Raw genomic sequence first — 21,236 nt, 5'->3', positions numbered from 1 at the left:
AGCTAACTCCTGCCTTAGCTCTTGGGGGATTTCAGGCAATTTGTGACAACATTCGCTCGGCTTTGAGATCTCACTTTCAATGCTATCGGAAATATTTTTGTACCTGTCCTTTTTTTAGCGTGCTTTAGTATGCTTTGAAGATTCTGGCTAATATAGGATTATTTTAATTGGTTGGACAGAGACTTAGACAGCCCAATTGCCCAGCTGCTTATTCTAGACACTCTGGTATTATGCCCTGCCTTGTTCAATGCCCTGCCTTGCTGTTTGTGTCAGTTAGGGGAAGTGCTCCTGTTCCAGCCGGCTTTCCCCATGCTTTGCACTTCTTTTTTAATCTACTGAGCTCAGTTTTACATTGCTTAGGTTTTTTGATCATTACGGATGGTGGTATTTCAACTGTTGTGGGCTCTGAGTAACACAAACATGTTGCAGGTATGAGGCATAAACAGCAGTGGACCATGTGGTGGCATGAAGAGGATGAGGGGTGGGGTGGCGGCAGCAGGGGCAGCGTGGTGTAAACGTGCCAACAGGCACACCATATTGGCTCTGCATGTGCATTTGCACCAGGCTAACCTCACTTATGCCCCATCCCTCACCCTCTCCATCCTGGCATGCAGGAGTGACTCAGCCAGGTCAGGTGAGTGGCACAGCCCCAGCACACCATCTGCAACTGAGCAGACATTTCAAAACAAATACAGTGGTGCCTCGCAAGACGAAAAGAATCCGTTCTGTGATTCTCTTCGTCTAGCGGTTTTTTCGTCTTGCGAAGCAAGCCCATTGAAGGATTAGCAGATTAGCGCTATTAGCGGCTTTTAGAGGCTTTTAGCGGCTTATCTGCTGATCGGATCAGCTGATAAGCGGCTTAGCGGCTTAGAAAAAGGGGGGAAGGAAAAAAAACCCAGCAGGAACTCGCAAGACACTGTCGTCTTGCAAAGCAAGCCCATAGGAAATTCGTTTTGCGAAGCACCTCCAAAACGGAAAACTCTTTCGTCTAGCGAGTTTTCCGTCTTGCGAGGCATTCGTCTTGCGGGGCACCACTGTACAGCGGTACCTCGGGTTACAGACGCTTCAGGTTACAGATGCTTCAGGTTACAGACACTGCTAACCCAGAAATAGTACCTCGGGTTAAGAACTTTGCTTCAGGATGAGAACAGAAATTGTGTGGTGGTAGTGGGAAGCCACATTAGCTAAAGTGGTGTCTCAGGTTGAGAACAGTTTCAGGTGAAGAACGGACCTCTGGATCGAATTAAGTTCTTAACCCAAGGTACCACTGTAAATAAACTAAGCAACTAAGCACTGTAAATAAACTAAGAGAGAGGAAGCACAGCAAGGCCCCCTCATTCAGCTGGGCTCTGACCAATTGCCATTTGCCTCTTTTCTCTCCCGTAATTTTCTCGTGCTGTTGTCACGATACCTGTGTTTGCCTTTCTTTCTTTCTTTTGCTCTCCCCCCTCCCCGCCCTCTTTTCCTTTTGTTTTGTGCCCATTGCATCTTAAGCTACTGCTTTAAACTGAACTGCTTCAAGCACAGAACTGTGATATATAAATCTAAAAAAAATAGCTCAATAAACACACACGCAAACTTGGTAGCCTCTTATCAACTGCTTTGCACAACCCCCCCCCCCCCCAATGCTGGAGAATCTGCCATACTCTCACCCTCTCTCCTGCCCAACGACTAGCTTTTCCCATTCAATGCAAAGAGTTCTTGTATTCAGCATAATACATAAAACTGAACTTCCGTCAATACTCAGTAGGTAACCATTTAGCATTTCACTTTCCATATTACATCAGCTGCAATCTGAATCTCCACAAAAGACACCATTCTATCACCGGTTGTGAAAACCCTTCATCCTGCTCACAGCATTGCAGTTTTCATTAATAATACTTTTATAACATAGGTGCAGGGGAAGTAATATTATTCTTATATGTCTTTGACACCTTGGAAACTTTAAAACCTTTTGTTCCATTCCTTTAGTAGAAGGTTAATTAGTAAATGATACCAATCATTCAACTGCTTTGCTATGACTGTTTAACCATGAAAACAGGAGACTAAGAGGAGAAATGATTGCCATCTTCAAGTATCTCAACAGCTCTGACCATCCGAGTTATTCCTGTTGTCTAATCAACATCTCCTTTCTTGTAACTTGAATCCATTGGTTGAGGAGAAAACAAGCTTCCTCTGCCTTCTACGTGACAGCCCTTTAGAGATTTGAAGATGGTTATCATATCTCCTCCCAGTCTCATCTTTTCTAGGCTAATAGTCCTAAGAAGGATGAGATTTACTGAGGTCCTCTGCTTTCTATCCCTGTGATGTCTGTGCTCATCTCTTCTGCGCCTATGCTGAAGTGATGCAGGAGTTCCAGGGTTGCTAGGCAACCGACATTTCTCCACCGCCCCCATCTGTTCACCAGACTACACCTCATCCTCCTCACTTGCTTACACATCACACATCCCAGAGAGGGTCAGGATTCAAAATATTCAAAATATTGTTTGGAGAAACTGAGCTCTACAATGTGGTTTAGCACAAGCCCTGACCAAACATCGCATCCATTTGTTTCAGAAGCACTCTAAAAAAATTATACTAATTAGATGTATTGAAGCATTTTCTCAGGGGGGAAAGGAAGAAAGCTTCTCTCCTGTAGATGCAGATAATCTCATTTTATCCCATTCCTTCCAATATTCTAATAATGATGCTGAAAGTGATAAATCATCTACGCTAATTACCCATCACTCAGATTAATGAATGAAAATAGCCACTGATACAATGACCCACTTCTGAGAAACCCGAAACAACAGATTTGTTCATTAGCAACTCAATCCCAAAAGCATTATGAACCAATAAAATCCAACTATTATATGGAGAAATGTTATAGCTATATATTCGTACCCCTTATGCACAGTGGGTATTAGTGTAATTTTTAACACACGAGAGAAATTGCCTGCACAAGGGAACAAAAAATATAACTCGATTTTAGCCAAAAAAGTATCTCTTTTAATACAAAATTTCATTCTCATAAATTTATTTCCACTGAATAAATAAGATCGCTTCACCATTTTCAGGTGAAAATTGCACCCTATATTGGAGTTGAGATGCGAGTATAAATAAAATATAAACATTATTTATAACCATTTATTCCCGCTATACTTTGATGTGTGCAATACTGTATTTAAAATGTGTTCAGCACCTTGTCATGGTAAGATCTGCAGTTTAACCTGCTCTGTACAATACTGAATGGTGTTCATGCGTGTGTTGTTATCAATAGCTGCATAATGACTGCCTTTCAGAGTATCTGGATCTGCTTTTCCTGTTTTATAATTTTGTTTAACGCATGCAAGCTTATCTGTACCAACAACTTTTTTTGAGAGAGACAGAGAAAAAAGTGCTTAATGCAATAGCAAGAAAATCTATATTGTAAAGACAGCTGTATGTAATAACTCAATAAGGTGGGAAAGACTGAAAGATGGGTCGGATCCAACATCCCTCAACAAATGGGATTCCCATTCTCCCCTTTCTTCTGCAGCCCCCCTGGCTGTCTCAGGGGACTCCCCAAACTTCCACAGTAGATTTTGGGGGTGCATGAGGGCTCCAGAGGGAGAGACACGGGAAGTAAATTGAGCAAAAGAGACACAACAATTTGATATCATAGACTTTTTTGAAGAGCTTCCAATGAACCTATAGGTGGGCCTTTTGCATCTCCTTGACCTATGACTTCAAGACACACCGAGAACCTCTGCTTCTAGGTGGCCATAATGCTCATTCCATCTGTGCCCCAATAGAAACATATTCTGAGTTTCCTGCTAGCCAGCCTCCCTGGATTCAGCTCTCTTCCTCCATGTGGGGCTTTGGGATGCCGATTCCCTGCTATGGGGGAAAAGGATCACAGCCATGTTTTCAGATACAGTACGCAGAAAGTTAACGTGATCAATCTAACCCCATTGGCAGCGTAAGGATGCTTTCTGTAGTGTAAAGGTTTTCACAATCACCCCACAGCTGAAAGGTCCCTAAATTCAAATCCAGGTGTTTTTTAAATCCTTTTAGGGAAGGGGTCATAAGTATCGGAGCCCATCCTTTGCACACAGAAAGCTCCAAGGCTCAACCCCCTTGCATGTCTTCCATGCATGGCTTTCAGGCAGCCTGCAGAATCGCTGTGGGTCAGAAGATAAAATATGCAGCGAGATGTGACCCGACAGCTTCCTCTTCCCCCATCTAGGCCCATCCCCTGCGCTGAGGAATTCCCAGAAGCTAAGCATCCAACGTGACAGCCTCCCTATCTCGTAGCAGACTTAATGTAAGGGTTAATCCAGCCCTGGTCACAGCCATAACCCACCAAGCACACTGTTGTTGTTGTTGTTGTTTTTGCAGAGAAGGTGTCAGCCTTTTGCACAAGCTTATTTTGGGGCAGCAAGATTATATGCAGCAGGCACAAAACCTCCAACTGCACATTTGCTACCTGTAGGCCTTTTAATCAATACATAATATAAAAAAGCCCAAAGGCAAGAGAGCCTAAACTGTACACATGGGCCTGTCTCAATCCATAGTCTGGCATACTGAAGCCTAAATTCTGCCACAATCCCCCAATGAGTGATGCTGGGTTCTTTGGCTATAGACTAAAAAATAAAAGGCCCAGCAGGTTTAAACCATTTTACATTCTAAAGCTCTCGTTTTTAAAAACTGATTTGTACATGGTTGTTCATTGGGCGGCTCTACCACATGTACATAATATTATATATACCAGTTTTCTTTTTTAAAACAGTATTTTCAAAAGAGCAGACTTTTCTTTAAAATAAAATGAGCACGTATATGACATTGTAGCATGGGTAAAAAAAGTCTGACCCTGGCCTAAATTGCTATGATTTATGCTACGATTCCTTAACAAGATTTGTTAGAAACAGCAATGAGCATTGGAAGCAGCTTTTAAGTGTTTTTCTCATTTGCAGCAGAAACATTTCATTTTCCCTGGATAACATTTTTTTTCATTAAGACAAATAAAATATATATTTTGTAATATTTCATTTCTAAATACATTTCCCTCTTTTTCTGCATCGGTGTGCAATGTGTGTGTGTGCATGTGTGTGTGTGCGTGCGCACCAGGGTGTGTGTCTGTGTGTGCGTGTATAAAAATCTTCAAAATAGAGGATTTCCCCGTTTCACATCCGTACACACCAAAGGAGCTAATATCCACACTTTCCCTTTAATTATATCTCTATCTCGATGTAAGGCATTAGTGACGTCTGCTGAATTACATTCAATGCGATGATTTTTCTATTAAGGGCAGATTCAAGAGTCCAAGTGGAAAGCACCGTTGATGGGCTGTGCACAATTCAAAAGTAACCTTGGTTCTCTGTGAGGCAATTGCTGGAGCTCTGTCGCCATCTACTGGCCATACTGGAAGGTGTGAGGTTTTTTGTTTTGTTTTTCCTCCACCAAGCAAAGCTTTTTCCTTCGGTTTTATTCATGTGTCAACCCAGTTCTACAAGAAACAAGATACCAGCTAGATACCTTGGAAAGAAACGAAATAAACAAAGCATCTTTTCCACTTTCTCCCCCTCCCCCCCCCTCTCTCTTCCCCTCTTTGGTTTTATTCTAACCTAAAGGGCTTAAAGAATAACATGCTCCACACAAATCAATTTGGCAATGTCATAGCGACTGAAAAGTTAAAAGAAGAAATATCTTAAATAAGAAAATTCCACACACAGCACTACATTGTCTCACATCTCCAGCTACAGTTTCAGTGAAAACGAGTGTGAGATCAGAGAGGCAGAGACTTGAACTCATGCTATTAGGCCTAATTTTCTCGATTGTTTTAGTTTTTATCAAAAAAGGGGGGAGAAATGCAAACATGCCCAACAACTGCTGTTGCCCAAAATGCAGCAATGTATGCTTGCCATCCTGCACACACACACACACACACACACACACACACTCCTCTATAAATGCATTTCCTTCCATGTACTTTTAAATATTTTATCCAATCTCAACTGCAAATTGTATCTCATATTATCATTTCTTTTCCTCATATCCTTGCAGCGGAACATAATAATCCTAGCAATTAAAAGGAATTAAAATAAATCTATTGCATATTTTCATCTAGGAGGTGTGGGGGGAAACTCACCAAGAGAGATGCATAAGAAATTGAAATGGAGGGAGGGGAAAGAGAGAAACAGAGAGAGAGAGAGAGAGAGAGAGAGAGGAAGAGACTGGAAATCTGAATTCTAAAGTCCAGAACCATCTTTTTTATATATAGAAAAATTGCACCGAGAGTAGTTTGTTGTCCTATACCTTGCTAACATCACAGTGGATTGTTGTTAATAAAATAACATGTGGCCTTAAAAGGGGGGGGGGAGGGAAGCATTGGTGTGAAAAGGGTATAGTTGAAGTTTTAAGATTCAAGCTTTTTCTTTTAACTTCTAATATATATCTATATACCTATATCTATATATATTTTTCAAAACGTTTTATTAGGAAAGCTATACCAGACGCATCACTGTACAATGATTAAACATTACCTTTACAATTTATATTCACTTGAAAGTACAGAATAAATATATGCACAATTGTATTTGTGTGTGTTTGTGTGTTGTCTGCATTTGTGAGTGAGGGGGGGGGAGAACTTTAGCACCTCTACTCAGAAGGAAGCCCCACTGATTTCCATGGGACTTACTCCCAGGTGAGGGGGTACAGGACTGCAACCTAAAAGGGCTTCTTTTACAGAGACACCGGTGGCAGCTTACCAAGCAAACATCCCCTTTCCAATGCATTTGTGACGTCCGGTTCTCTTTTTAATTAGAGGTGCAGCTGTCCTCCAGAAAGGAACTCAATCAAATGGCAATGACCTTTCCTTCCCTGTAGGGCAGCCACAGAAGGGAATAAATAGACAGCTCCTTTGCTGGAGAAGCAAGCCAGTGACCTCCCCTCTGGAATACATTGTGGTACCCCATCCTTGCAGTGGGGGGAGAGATGCAGAAATAGAACAGGGTGCAAGCAAATTGGGATGGCTAGGAGGCTGATTGGAGGGGTTTAGGATACAGAGTGGAACAGAATAAGCGTTTGGACCTGTGTTTGTATGTGTGAGAGAGAGAAAAAGAGAGAGAGAGAGAGAGAGAGGAGGAGGAGGAGGAGGAGAAGCCAAGAGAGTGAGAACATTTGGGGAAGAAAATGACCCCCCTCCCCGCCACTGCCTGCAGTTCCCAGACATGCAGAAAACTGCAGTTTTTTTGTTGCTGTTCTTGTGGTTCTCTTCCTCACCCCAGACACCCACCACCCCTTCAAAGTAAAGTACAGGTTCTGTGCCATGATGAGGGAAAGAATAACCAAAGCCACAACCGATGTTGTCTTTTTTTGGGGGAAAAAATCCACCTCCCTCCCCAGAGCATTAAAAAAAAAAAGATAGAACGGAAAGGTTTCTGTTTTGTTTTGTTTGTTTGTTTAAAAAAAACTACAACAGAAAAAAACAAAAGCCTGCAAGAGAGAGAGAGGAGATAGAGAGAGTAGTGTAACACACATAGAATTTACTGTCATCAGGACCGAGGCAAATAACCCCCCCCCCCATGATACTAATTATAATAATATTTGTATACCTTAGACAACATGGCACAGTCAAAGTCTCCATTTTTTTTCCAGTATAAAAAAATAATGATTGATTAACATCTGCTGGCAAAAGTCTGCAAAAGGCACTTTATCGATTCATGATCATCTGAGAAGGGCCTTTCCTCCAAACCATCATCTGGCAGGGGGAAAGCACAGAGCAGTATCCTCTAGTATCAGCATGCGGTGGTTTGGGGGCAGGAAGGGCGGGGAGCCGAGGAGTGGGGACTCGGGGGGCTGTGGGGCGGGTCTGGGATTTGGCTGTAAAAGCTAGACTTTTGTTTTGTTTCAAAACCTATAAGTGGTCTTCTCCAGGACTTCGAGGTAATCCGGCTTGGTTTGGAGTTTGGCCCTTAACTCGAGGTATTCGCTTTGGGGGGGTTGGTGGTGGTCTGGGAAGCCCTTACCAGCCGAGAAGAGGAGGGTCTCTTTCAGCCTGGCGTCCTGCTGCAGGTCTGGATATTGCATGCCAGGGGGGTGCACGTGAAGTTCCTTTAATTTGGGCACCGTGCCGTAGAGGCAGTCCACAAAGCCCACCGTGCACGGTGGCGCCAAAGGCGGCCTGTCCCTGCTGTCTAGAATGGCACCACTAGGGGGGAAGAGCACCACCCCACCGTTCTTTTCGTGGTGGAAGACAGGCGGCACCAGCGCTAGCTCCCCCAGGAGAGGCAGCCCCCCTCCAATCCCCCCGCCGGGCGGGTGCGGGTGTGGGTGATGGTTGGTGGTCACTATGGTGTTGAGCTGCGAGCTGGACACGGCCAAGCTCCACTCCTTCTCCTTCTCCAGCAAGGTCCTGTAGCAGCTGCTGCTCCCACCGTCCTTTGTGGGGTCGGCAAACTGTTCCCCTGCACAGCCAACTCCTCCTCCTCCACCACCACCACTACCAGCACCACCACCACCTCCCAAAAGCATGTCCCCAGGTTGCCCCGGCTCCCCCGCCACCACTTCGTCCTCCTCGCGGGGCTTGTAGATGGGGTTGTTGCACATCTGGGTCACTGGATGCGGGATGTAGTCGTAGACGTGCCCCACTGGGGGTGCCTTTTCCGGGGAGGCGCTGAGTCCCCCGCCGCCTCCGCCGCCTCCCTCCTCGAAGAGGTGGTGGCACTGCATCTGGATGCCCGTCAAGTCGAGGGTCTCCTGCCGCTGCTTGTTCCGGAAGGGTAGCTTCTTGTGACGCCTGCGCAGGACGAAGGCGAAAAGGCCCGCAGCAATGAAGACCGCCGAGAAGAACAGTACAAGGAGGCTGAGGATGAGCACGGAGAGGGGCACCGGGCCTCCCCCAGCCGGGGGGAGCTCATAGGGTGACGGGCTGGTGGGGCTAGGGTGGCCCCACGCTGGAGGGGCTGGCGAGGCAGCAGCAGCATGCAACATCTCTGGGCAGAGTACCTCCAGCTCCACAGAGCGGATGTCTCTGTGGGTAAGGTTGTCTGGGCTGGCGCAAAGGACATCCCCCACCATGATGACGGAGCTGATGGCCTCGATCCACTGCTTGAGAGGCACCAGGTCACACGTGCAATCCCACGGGTTGAGCTTCAGGTCAATCTGCACAATGGCGTTGAGGTGCTCCAGCACACCAGCCACGGGCAAGTACAGGAATTTGTTGTTCCTCAGGTTGAGCCTGGTCAGAGAGGTGCCTGCAAAGGCATCTGTAGGCAGGTTCCTCAGGAGGTTGTCGTTGAGGAAGAGAAGCTTCAGGTTGGGCATGAGACTGAAGGCAGCGGGCTGGATCTCCCTGATCTGGTTGTACTCAAAATACAGATAGTGCAGGCTCTGCAGACCCCTGAACATGCCTGGGGTCAGCTTCTCAATGTCATTGCCGTTCAGGTACAGGCTCTTCAGGTTGGGCAGGTTGACAAAGGCCCCGTCCTGGACATAGGAGATCCGGTTGTTCCCTAAATGCAGGAGATCCAGGGAAGAAAAATTCCAGAAATCGGAACGGTAAATTTTCTGTATCAAATTACCACTCAGGACCAGCTTCTTGGCGTTGACGGGCCTGGGCAGGAGCTCGGAAATATTGTGGAACCCTCTTTCCTTGCAGTTGACTGTCAGGCCCAAGTCATTGATGTGCAAACTGCATGAGCAGCCAGTAGGGCAGATGATGGGGATGGGTGGCCTTGTCTGGTAACCAGCTATTGGGGGCTGGTTGGGTGCAGGGTATAGGCCTCGAGGTGTCGGTGGTGGCTTGTGTGCCCTGGGCTGTTTGGTGGGCCTGGGCTGCTTAATGGAAGTTTTGTATTCGACAGAGGAAGCAGTGAAATGGAAAGAGGACAGCATGGAAGAAGGCTTAGTAGGCCACGCGTTCTCCTTGCTCGAGGGCAACTGAGGGGCCCCGATGCTGACCAGCTCTGAGTCAGACAGCATTGGGCAGAGTTTATTCCTCTTAATTTCCCTCAGGTCCTTCCCGTGGAAGTGGAAAGGGGTCTCACAGGTTATGTCTCCCACAAGGGCAGTGTAAGGGATGCGCTCCAGCCAGCTCTTCAGCTGGACAATATCACAGGTACAGTTCCACGGGTTCTCCTCCAGCTGGATCTCCATCAGGCTCCTGCCAATGTGATCCAGCATCCCTCGGTAGGAGAGCACTTTCAACCTGTTTCCACGCAAGTCCAAGTGAGTTAAGGACACCGACTTAAACAAATTGGTGGGGAGGATGGGGATAAGGTTGTCGTTCAAGATCAGGACCCGGAGCTTGCTCAGGTTTCGAAATGCCCCGCTCTCGATCCGCTTAATGACATTGTAATCTGCCTGCAGATATTCCAGACTCTCCAAGCCCAGGAAAGTGTCGTTTCTGAAGATGTCCAATTTGTTCTCATGCAGGTACAACCTCTTCAGGATTCTGAGGCCGTTAAAGGCTCCCGTCTGAATGTCTTGTAGTGCGTTGTTCCCCAGGTTGATCGAAACGGCGTTGTTCAGGTGGAGAAAACTGTTCGTATATAATCTCCTCATGGAGTTCCTCTGCAGGTAAAGTTTGAAAGGTCTCGACCAGGACTCCGTTATCTGGCTAATATTTATAAATCCCTTGTTGTCGCAGTGTATGTGAAAAAGGCTTTCTTTGACTTCACAGTAACAAGGATCGAAGCAAGACTCCTCAATCTCCTCCGAGTCCTCTATCAAGGGGATGGGGGTAGTCCACGCTACAGCAATTGTGCTTAGAAGAATAATCCACAACATCCTTCTCTTACGGGGAGGGTCGGCTGTCGGAGACTTCATGGTTGCGACGGATTACAAAACTGAAACAGAAATGAAAACACAAATGGATTACGGTCGATCAGCGTTTTATCGGGCTATTTTTATATTGAACCATGCATCTAGAGCATCTAACGGGGTTTTGTGAGGTTACTTGGAAGTTCATTACAAAAAAGAAAAGAAAAGAAAACTCTAGCATTGCTCTTAGAACCTCCCCTGGTTTTGACTTAAGTGATACTGAAACATCTCATCATGCAACAGCCTTCTTGTTTCCCCATCCTGCTCACCCCTCTCCCAGGCTACTTGGTGAATGACACCCTCATGAAAAACAGCAAATGAACCTATAGGGCCTATGTTGTGAAACATTTCCCCCGCCAACACAAAGACAAGGAGTGTTTAGGAGGAAGCATATGGGAGATCATCTCAGTCTTACCTCGACACCTGCATCAATCACAAGAGTAAGGAGAGATGAGGTGCAGGAAGAGATTTTTATCTGGTACACACACACACACACACACCCATGCAGTCTATATATTGCATTCTCATGAACACCCAAACACTTAACTTGGAAGTTGTTGTGTTATTTATTATTCAGGGAATGCCCATCTAATGCTATGATACAGCCATTATTTAAGGAAATGGGGACAGACAAGTTCCCAGAGCCCCCATCCCTGTAGGAATATCCGTAACTGGGATTTTATCAGTATACAAGGTTTAGTAGCAACGCTTGCTTCAATACCGGGGGTTGGGGGAGAGGGAGAAGGAGAGAGAGAGAGAGAGAGAGAGAGAGAGAGAGAGAGAGAGAGAGAGAGAGAGACCCTTCTCTCCCAAGCACACAAAATGGATTAACGCAACTGGTATAGTATCAGATAAATGCACACTCCATATTAGTCATTTCAGCTGATTAAATCATTTAGAGATGATTAATCTTCGGGAGGCACATGCCTCTGCCATCCACATACCCAAGGGGGAAAGCGGCAGTTGCAGGGCTACGGACGGAAAGAGATGGTGGAATGAAAGGGGGCAATAGGGATGGGTGGGGGGAGACTCTGGACGTGGGTCTTTTGTGCCTGTAGAACCATCCAGGGATGATCCAGCAAGACAAAAGAGGAGAAGGGGGAGGAAAAGTAAGAGGGGAAAAAATACCTTTACACAAAGCCCAGGAGAAATAACCCTTGCTTTACAGCAAAAGCTCACAAAAGATTCCTCTTGGAGGGGACAACTGGACCCCGTGACCTACAGCCTCCTCTGCTTGGGGCGGCAGAGGGAGGGCATCTCTTTTTCTCCTTGACTCCTTTTGCCCAGATCATTCCAACACAGAAGAATAAATCACTGTTAAAGACTATGACTCCTGACAAGGATGGCTTCACAGCCCCTACTTGCTGCTGCTGCTGCTGCCCATTTCAAACGGGTTTGCCAGAGTCCTGCTATTTATTTCTGTTCTCTTCATAGCAAAGGAGCTTTACAGATATGGATTATCGTGCACTCTCCACTCCACCCCCACACCCCAACACACCCAGGCAGGCGAAGGGAATTCCTCCCTCCCCGTTATGAAAAAAGAAAGCCCTTAATAGCAAAAGGACCTAGTTAGGGAAAGAAAGGGGAGGCGCAGGTGGGGGCAGGGTGGAATAAGAGCATTTCATTACAGAAAAATGAAATAAATCGAAGCAGAGAATCTATTTGCAAATGAAGGGAACTGGGGGACCCGGTGGAAGGAAAATTACCAGGCACGATCTGAATGAGGAAAGAAGAAGGGGAGAGGTCTGATTTTTTGCTCTTTGTCTCAGTAGAAGATGGATAGATAAATAGAGAGAGAGATGGACGGACAGAGAGATAAGCTACTTAAGTTCTTTTCCTCTTCTGCATTAAAAAAGGGGGTAGAAAGAGATGCTCTATCCCAGCAGAAAAGCGGGGAGGGGGAAGGGAGGGAGAAAGAGAGATCGAGAGATCCAGAAAGAGCTTGTACTTACCGGTCCGAAGGAGATAAATTTTTTTAGCACATTTGGAGAGAGCCAGGAAAGGAGAGAGGGTAGGGAAAAAATAGCCAAACCCACTTGGAAAAATAGATATCTACGTACGGCTTTTAAAAATAAAATAAAATAAGGATTGCTGGTTTCTCTCTTTCTCTCTGTTCTGGTTCTATACTCCTGCTGAGGGCTGAAGCAAAAGGAAGGGGGGGGGGAAGCAAGCAAAGATGAGACGTGCTAGGAATGCAATGAGGTTCCTTAGGATGCAGAGATGCTGCTTGGCACAGTCAATGGAGGAGGGAGGCAAAGGGGGCTGCTGCAGCCTCCTAGATCTGCCGCTGCCGCCGCCGTTGCCTTCTCTGGGTACCACCAGCTCATCTTTGTGAAACGAGGGAGGGAAGGTCTATGGCAGGAGGTTCAGGCTGGGGCTTCTCATCCTTTCGCTCCTTCTTCCACTCCTTCCCTTTTGTGTGTGTGTGTGAGAGAGAGCGCATTGTTGCCCCTGAATCAGGCTTCCCCCACCACCACGTCATGAATTTGAGCTTGAAGAAAAGGGGAACAAATGTAGGAGGACGCACTTGGCACCAGGTGGGGGGGCACGTCTGGGAAGCCCTGACTGTACTGGGCTTGCTTTCTACCCCCACCCGCCATTCCCCGCCAGGAGGAGGAGGAGGAGGAGGAAGAGTTATTTGGGGGATCAGGAGCGGGGGAACCCGAGATGATGGAGAAAGAAGAAGCAGCCAGGAGCAGAGGAACAATCCCGGTGGTGGCTGGGTGATGGTCTCCTACGTCCGCCCCCCTCTGGAAGGGGGGAAAAGCCTGGGATGGAAAAAAAGGATCATAATAGGGGAATGTCCCCTGGGCCACCAAGTGTGCATATTCCAGCAAATCCTTGAGAGCTGCAGCCATTAAGGGGAGAGGAGATACCCGCCCCTCTCCACATAGCCAAGAACTCTCTCCGCTTGCTTCCAAAGTAGTAGGCTCAGTTGAGCTCGCTCGCGCGTTCTCTCGCTCTCTCTCTCCCGCCCTCGCCTGCAGTTCTCCATCAAACCTAAACCTGTCCCAGCAGAGGTAAAGGAAAGGGCAGCGCCGGGGGAACTTGGAGGAGAGACCTTCCCCTCTCTTCCTTCTTGCTTTCCTCGTCCTCCCCGCTCCTCTTCCTACTCCCCACCCCCCTGCAGCTGAAAAGTCCACCCCACAACATCCAACAGGCTCTTATTTCTTCCCAGATATTTCCCCTCCCCTCCTTCCTCCTTTTCCAAAGCTCCTAGCCAAGTGTTGAAGCCACTTGGGTGACAATGGACCATTTTGCATCTTTTCCTTCCAGAGGGAAGAGGGGGGCGGCGGCGGAGGATTTAACCGCTCCGTTGCTGCCTCCCTCTCCTTATTTTACCTGCCTCGCCTCCTTTCCATCCTTTTCATTTCTCTCTCTCCCTCTCCCCTAATTGTGTTGGCTTGGACTTGCTATCTGACCCCAGAGAAGGAAAACATATGCCTCGATTTCTGCCTAGATCCAAGGTAGGGGAGCCCCCCCCCGCCGCCGCCAATCTCCAAAGGTAAATTGAACAGCTCTCTCTTTCCGTAGAAAGCAAGAAGGCAACCAAAAGGAGCATATCTGGAGCCGGAGGAAACATAGAGAACAAAGATGCCTGGTTACTAGAGTGCAGGAAAGATTCCCTAACACAATAAGCTCCCATGCTTAGTCAGCTTCACCTAGATTAAGTTGGCAACCATTTGCTCAAGTTCCCTTGAAAGTGGTGCGTTGTTTGGGCCCATCATCCTATTGCTTTCATAGACCCACTCTCTCCCACACGCCCCTCGCTTGTCAGAAGCCAGGTACTTTGGAACGGAATACCCCCAGATTTATTTTTAATAATGCCTCTTGCAAATCTATTTCGCTTAGGGCAGGGAGAGGCAGGGCAGGATTCCTCCCCGCCCGGAAGAGCTGGGTTTGGGTGGCCGCCTCCTGATCTCCCCCTTGAGGAAAGGAGGGGAGGTGGGGCTGGCAGGTGGCAGCTAGAGACGTCCCTCGGAGACAGAAGAGGCTCCGCTTGCGCCTGGGAGGATGCCTCTGTCCCCACCGCCCTTGCAGACCACCATCTCTTCGGGGACTCTGCTACAAAGAGTGGAGAGCTGGCAAGCTAGGAATCCGATGGGACAGCAAGCACACCCACCCACCCCTTTCCATGCCTCTTTGCCCCGACGCGGGTTCTCTTAGGATCCAACAAGGGAGCAGCCAAATCTCTGCTCCCCACCGCCACCTTCAAATCGCTCTCCTCGCCAGCGCTGCTCCTTTTCAGAACCAAGTCCTGTTGCAACGTAGAAGTAGCGATCGCTGTCGATTACAAAGCTGCATAGCTGCTATTATCATTACAAAGCGCGAGAATCCTGCGTTTCAAAACGCGTGTGTGTTGCGGGGTGGTGGGGTGGTGGTGGTGGGGGGATAAGGATCCGTGAAATGTTTATGGAGTTGTTGGCGGGCGGGGGAGGAGATGAAAGGAAGACACTAAAATAATAACAGAAAAGAGGCCGGTGACAATGTATACATTGGAAGAACATTGGCTTGGTTATTATTTTAAGGGTCTTCCTTCCAGATCCTTCGGGGGGGGGGTGCGTCTTGCAAATACAAGCGAGCAACAATGGCAACAAAAACATCGCATATCTCTCTCTCTCTCTCTCTCTCTCTCACACACACACACACACACACACACACAGTGGCCAAACCCCGCAATCGCGCCTCATCCCTCCGCCAGATCAAGAGGCGAAGGCGCAAAAACCCAGGAAGGGCAGCGAATACCTAAGGAGATCCGAGCGCCGGGCTGGCTGCGAGGCGGAGCACCCCGGGTCTCCACGGGCGGCGTGGCTTTGCGGGCCGACGGAGGAGGAACTCTTGCCGGGCTTCTTCCTCTCCTTTCCGGAGCGGCTGCGGCTCGCTGACCCCCATGGCGGGCCGCGGAGCGTGCCCCGGGTCCATGTCAGCCTCGCCGACCCGCCGCCTGCATTTCAGCGGCGAGGCGCGCACCCAGGCGCGCGCGCGCCCTCGAGCGCGCACGGAGACACCCTCACGCGCCCCTCCCCAGCCCAACGCGGCTGTCTGCTTCGCCGGCGTAATCCTTTTCCGTCGAGGCGGTTTTCTCTCCCCCACTCAAGTTTTGCCCAGGAGGAGAGAAGCGTCGGGGATCGACGGCGAGGAGAGAGCCAGGAAAAGCGAAGGCGCATCAGAGGAAGGAGCGCCGGGTGTGCGGCGCCCAAGCTGGGCATGGCGCCTCCGAGGCGAAAGCGCACCGCCTTGCTCCAGTAGGGCGCTGCTGCTGCCGCCGCCGCTGCCTTAAGCTTCCCAGAGCAATCGCGCGGTTCCCTCCGAGACGCGGGAAAGGAGGGTTGGGCGAGCCGGATCCCGGGTACCGGATCTCTGGATCACGCATCTGGGCGCCTGGCTTCCTCCACCTCTCTCATCTGTCGGCGAGGAGGGGAAACTCTGCCCGGAGCCTCCTGGAGTCCTCTGGAGGTGGGACATCAGCCTTCAGCTCCTTGCTTTGCTCGCTTGTATCCTTCTCTTCTTGTCTGATGGGGGGAGAGAGAGAGAGAGAGAGAGAGAGAGAGAGAGAGAGACGGTACTAGTGGGTGGATCTCTTGTGCGAGGCGCACAGGACAGAGCAGGTCAGCTCCTCGTCCCAGCCTCAGGCAGAAAACAACATGGCTTTAAGGAGGAAGGGGGAGAGGGAGAGAGCGCATCTCTTTTAAACAGCTGGATTTGGAGAGGGGACCGGGGCGGGGTGGGGAAACCAAAGGAAGCCCGCAGTTTTTGGAGATCTGCTGCAGTTCAGTTCTATGGAGAAGTCAGAGTTCCTCAGGAACCAGAGTTGGGGAGGTGGACTGTTTTGCAGGTTCAGGGCTATGTTGGTCTGGGAATGGGAGGACGGAGAGGGCTTCCAGGAATGGGAGGGTGAAGCTCAGAGGCGTCCAAAAGGAGTCACCTGCAGCACACCACAAGTGCCACTTGATGATGATCAGGAATGAAAAATGCACACCCTGGTGACGATGAGAAAATGGGAACCTTCATTTATCTGTGTTGCATAGGGTGTGCCTTGCACCAACTCACTCTGTTCTTGCTCTCTGTTGTCTATGCTGACCACCAGCAGCTCTCCACTTTTCAAGCAAAGCTTTTCCCTCCTCCCCCCTGCTGAGATAAACCAGAGATTGAACCTGGCATCTTCTGCAGGGCCCAATTTTTTTTGGGGGGGGGACCCAGTGAGGTAGCTTAAGGCAGAGAGATGTGACTTCCTCCTGCAGGATGATGATGATGATGATGATGATGATGATGATGATTTATTATTTATATCCCACCCATCTGGCTGGGTTTCCCCAGCCACTCTAGGCGGCTTCCTACAGAATGTTAAACTACAATAGTCTATTAAACATTAAATACAATACATAATTTAAATACATTAAATACAATAGTCTATTAAACATTAAAAGCTTCCCTAAACAAGGTTTAGCAACTTGGATTTCCTTGCCACCCACCTCAACTTCAGGGAAACTGGAGGTCCTCTGCATGTTGATGGACTCCAGCGCCAATCATCTCTGAGGGTGGCCCAGGGCTAGTGAGAGTTGGGAGTGCAATAAAATTTAGAAAGTCCTAGGTTCCTCATCTGTGATCCCCTACTGAACAGGCTTTCATAGCTCCTGGAACACCTCTACTTGAAACATTTCTTCTTTTTCTCCTGATGCTGTAGGACATCCTTAGTGAACATCAGGAGATGTTCTCATCAGTCCATCTAAATTACAGTGTGCAGCTCCTCAGGGTTTGAGACAGGGCCCTTTCCCAGCCAGACTTGGAGATGCCAGGGATTGAGCCTGGGACATTCTGCATGCTAGGCATCTGCTGTCCATCCTTGGCATGCAAGGCATGTGCTCTCCATCTCAGGTGCAACCCATCCTTGTTGGCAGAATGAACTGGCCCTGATTCCTCCCTTCAAAAGCATAGAATGAATTCTTGGCTTCCCCCATCATTTTAGAACCCACCCCATAATTTAACTATTTTTTACTTTAGAAATGTTGCAACCTATCTTGAGAATTCATGGTGGTGAATTCATGGGTGGTGAATCTAAATCAGTGGTGGGGGTGGGGTGGTGATAATAGTAACAATAACATAACATTCAGCAGAATCTTTCACCTTGATCCAAGTTCAAGTTCATGTGCATTCAGTTCTTGGCTGAACAGTATTCACATTTTTGGGCTGTACTCTACCTTGGGCAGTGTCCAGATATCAGCTTGCTGAGATAGTACTGAGGTGAAGCTGGAAATGATTGTGTGTGTGTGGTCCTCTTTTGCAACTATGCCACCAGTTCTGATCCCTGTTCTGCTGTTCCAGCACACCTGATACGTAATACCTGAAAGAAAGAAACAGGTTTATCTCTGGAAGCACCAGAACAGTGTGTTTTTCCCCACCCTTTGAATCATATTCCTTTGGAGGCAATGGAATTCCCATTTGTTATGCAATCACAAAATGGCACAGTCTGAAGCTAACACAGAGGTTGTTATTCCAGAATGTTTAGTGCGGGATAGATATTTGGTCCTGATTAGTAACATGATTGTTGTTGTTGTTGTTTTGTTTTAACAGGAGCCATCTTTTGAATTGAGCTAGGTCTGAAGATATTGGTCATACTCACTAGCTTAGAACAGCATGGGCTGTTTGTAGTGCCATGGTCATTGTTGTGGGCTAGGATTGTGGAGACTTGGGTTCAAATCCCTACTCAGCCCTGAAGCTCAATGGATTGACCTTGGACAAGTTGCTGTTGCTTAGCTTGGCCTACCTTGAATTTTATTGAGAGATGATAGATGACAGATAGATGATAGGTAGATAGAATTGTAGAGTTGGAAGGGACCCTGAGGATCATCTAATTGAACCCCCTGCAATGCAGGAATATGCAGTTGTCACATACAGGGATTGAACCTGCAACTTTGGCATTATCAGCACTATGCTCTAACCAACTGAGCTGTCAAGGACAAGGTGGGTGATGAAGAAAGAATCATGTATGCTATACTGAGCTCCTTGGAGGAATGTGGAAATAAATAAGCAAGCAAACTCTCTTGTGTAAGAGAAGAGTTTCTATATACATTGCATTTTAAATCTCTCTCTCTATATATATCAATTTATTATGACATTTATAACCTACCTTACCTGTGAGGAGCTCCAGGTAGTAAACACTGCCCTCCCTGTTTTATCCTCACAACATACCTGTGAGGCTGAGAGAGCGATTGGCCCAAGGTCACTTAGTGAGCTTCATGGTCAAGTGAGAACTGGACCCCTGGTCTGCCAGGTCCCGATATGACACTCTGACCACTGTGGCACACTGATTGCCATTTGCCTTCATTATCACCTGAGGTCGTGAGGGGAGATCTCTGAGTGAATCTCTTGTGGCTCATCCTGAGGGATGGTGAAGAGAAGGACCTGTGTGGATTGGAAGAAACCAGCTCAGATGCATAGCAAGGATGGAGGTCTTTGCATTGAGGGACTATGCTCAGAGCCCAGCAAGAAGTTTGGGAGCCAGGTAGATCCTGAGACCATCACTTGACTGTCCCAAACATATAGAGCTGCTGTCTATTCCTTGAACCTACATGCTACACTCGCAAGAAGGAAATCCCTGACAGAGGTAAACATAGAACTGAATCTTCCCCTGGTGTACTGCATTACTAATCGTCACCCCATCCCTCTGAGAGTATTTTGTTCCTTATATAATCTCATCAAAAATATTCATGATAAAACAATTGATCATTGACTATATGAAATAAAATGGTGTGGGGTTCTTTGTGATATTAGGAAACAAAACCCACAACTCTAGCATGTATGCCCTTTAGGGTCCTACTGACCTTGAAATATACAGTATATTTATTATTATTGATGATGGTGCTGCTAACATAGAATCATGACTGCCTCTGCTTCTTTTTAAAACTAATCTATGCTGTGCTGCCTTTCCAGCCCATTCATCCATCTATCTGTTGCTGATGTTTAAAAACTATCGATTGCTTTATGGCCACTATTTTTATATTGCTATCAGTTGCCATGAGCCTCAGCAGAGAGAGGGCAGGTTATGAATCTGAATAAATGCCTTGTCTTTCCAGGAAATAAAAGAATACTGACATGGTAAAAATTAGATTAGCAGGGAACCATAATTATCAGCAGATCTCCCTGAGTTGCAGCTGGAAATAGTAACCCTCTTTTGGCAAGCTCCCCTCTTAATTATGGTGTTCAGGTGACCCTGCCCAGCCTTCTAAAAGGATCACCTTTGGGCACCCTTTTGCACGAACCAGATAAGGGATCTTGCCTGGGAAGTGCCCCTTTTCTGAGAGCATTATTAGAGCATTGCATTTCCACCGGAGGCCACCATTAGCCTCACTGCAGTCCTCCTTAATGCAGTCGTTTAATGCTCCATTCAATCTGCTCTGTAAAAGCAACTCGTTGCCTTTCCTAACAGGTCCTCCCCTGACACTTCTTTGGGGAAGATCGCCAGGAGAGAGGGAGAGAGGAGTGGGAAGCTCACCACCAAGCAGTGGAGAAGATAAAGCAGCTGAAGGGAGGAAGGAACTATGCCAGGGATGAATCTAGGGAGTGACAAGGTCGGGGCATTTGCAAGCACCCAAAGATCTGCTGGCAGAAGACTGCCTCACCGGTGCTGTTGCTATTAATGCAGGCAGGCTCCACAAGAAGCCCAGTGGCAACGCAATATAGTTCACAAGGTGCATGTCCCACTTCTTAATGTTCCTATTTATTTGCATTTATGCCCCACCTCTTTCTCCAAGGTTCTCAAGGTGTGGTGTCCATGGTTCTCATTTAACCCCCTTCTTGTGAGGTACATGAGGCTGAGAGGCAGTAGCTGACCAAGGTCACCCGGTGAGCTTCATGGCTGGGTAAAGATTGTAATTGTGATCTTTAGGTCCTTGTCCAGCACTCTAGCCACTGCACCATGCTGCTGGATCAGATCAAAGGTTTATTGAGTTTAGCATCCTTCTTCCCACCAGTCAACCTGAGGCCTCCAGGAAGCCCACGGGGCATGAAAGCAATAGGCTTCTCCTACTGTTAATCCTCTACAACTGGTGCTGAGTGGGATACTGCCAATGAACTTGGTGGTTAATGACTGGTAGTCATTGATAGATCCTTCCTTCATGAAGTTGTCTAATCCTCCTTTAAAAGGTATTGAATTATAATGGCTTTCTCTACCAGCCTAGCCCCTGGGTCCAACTGCCTCTCCCAAACCAGCATTCTCATGGCTCTTACAGGGCAAATGTTTAGATGAATCAGTGCTGGTTTATGTCATTCAACCATGGATCCTGAAAACTTAAGAAGAGTCCTGTGGGTTCAAGGCCATCTGCAATGGTGGCCAAAACTGTGGAAACCTTTCGGGGAAAGTGTATTTCTGAGGTTTGATGGCTCATAACACCACTTTTTATAGTAATACCATAAAGTTATATATCAATGGAAAGATAATTTAATGAAGAATGTAA

General features: G+C 47.5%; 1 protein-coding gene and 1 long non-coding RNA gene across 6 annotated transcripts in view; one reads left to right on the top strand and one right to left on the bottom strand.

Moving 5' to 3' along the window:
* SLITRK3 (SLIT and NTRK like family member 3) overlaps window positions 1–15,752 on the bottom strand; it is a 40,600-nt gene extending 24,848 nt beyond the window's left edge. Inside the window, exons 1-2 of one of the 3 annotated variants that reach the window (XM_082224011.1) lie at window positions 15,529–15,751; window positions 7,989–10,808 (exon numbers count right to left, since the gene is read on the bottom strand). In XM_082224011.1, coding sequence (XP_082080137.1) covers window positions 7,989–10,788 — 2,800 coding nt within the window. In that variant the 5' untranslated portion in view covers window positions 10,789–10,808; window positions 15,529–15,751. Of the gene's footprint in view, window positions 1–6,438; window positions 10,809–12,734; window positions 14,277–15,528 lie in introns of those variants that run through there. The other 2 variants (XM_082224012.1, XM_082224013.1) reach the window with 2 other exon arrangements.
* A 368-nt stretch (window positions 15,753–16,120) lies between these two features.
* Window positions 16,121–21,236, top strand: part of LOC309533351 — a 63,499-nt gene continuing 58,383 nt past the window's right edge. For all 3 annotated transcript variants that reach the window (XR_014220156.1, XR_014220157.1, XR_014220158.1), the window contains exon 1: window positions 16,121–16,239. This is a non-coding gene — a long non-coding RNA (uncharacterized lncRNA). The remainder of the gene's footprint in view (window positions 16,240–21,236) is intronic.

This window comes from Podarcis vaucheri (genome assembly GCF_965113315.1).
Source record: "Podarcis vaucheri genome assembly, chromosome: 5".
NCBI lineage: Eukaryota > Metazoa > Chordata > Lepidosauria > Squamata > Lacertidae > Podarcis > Podarcis vaucheri.
This window is presented reverse-complemented; position numbering and strand designations above follow the sequence as displayed.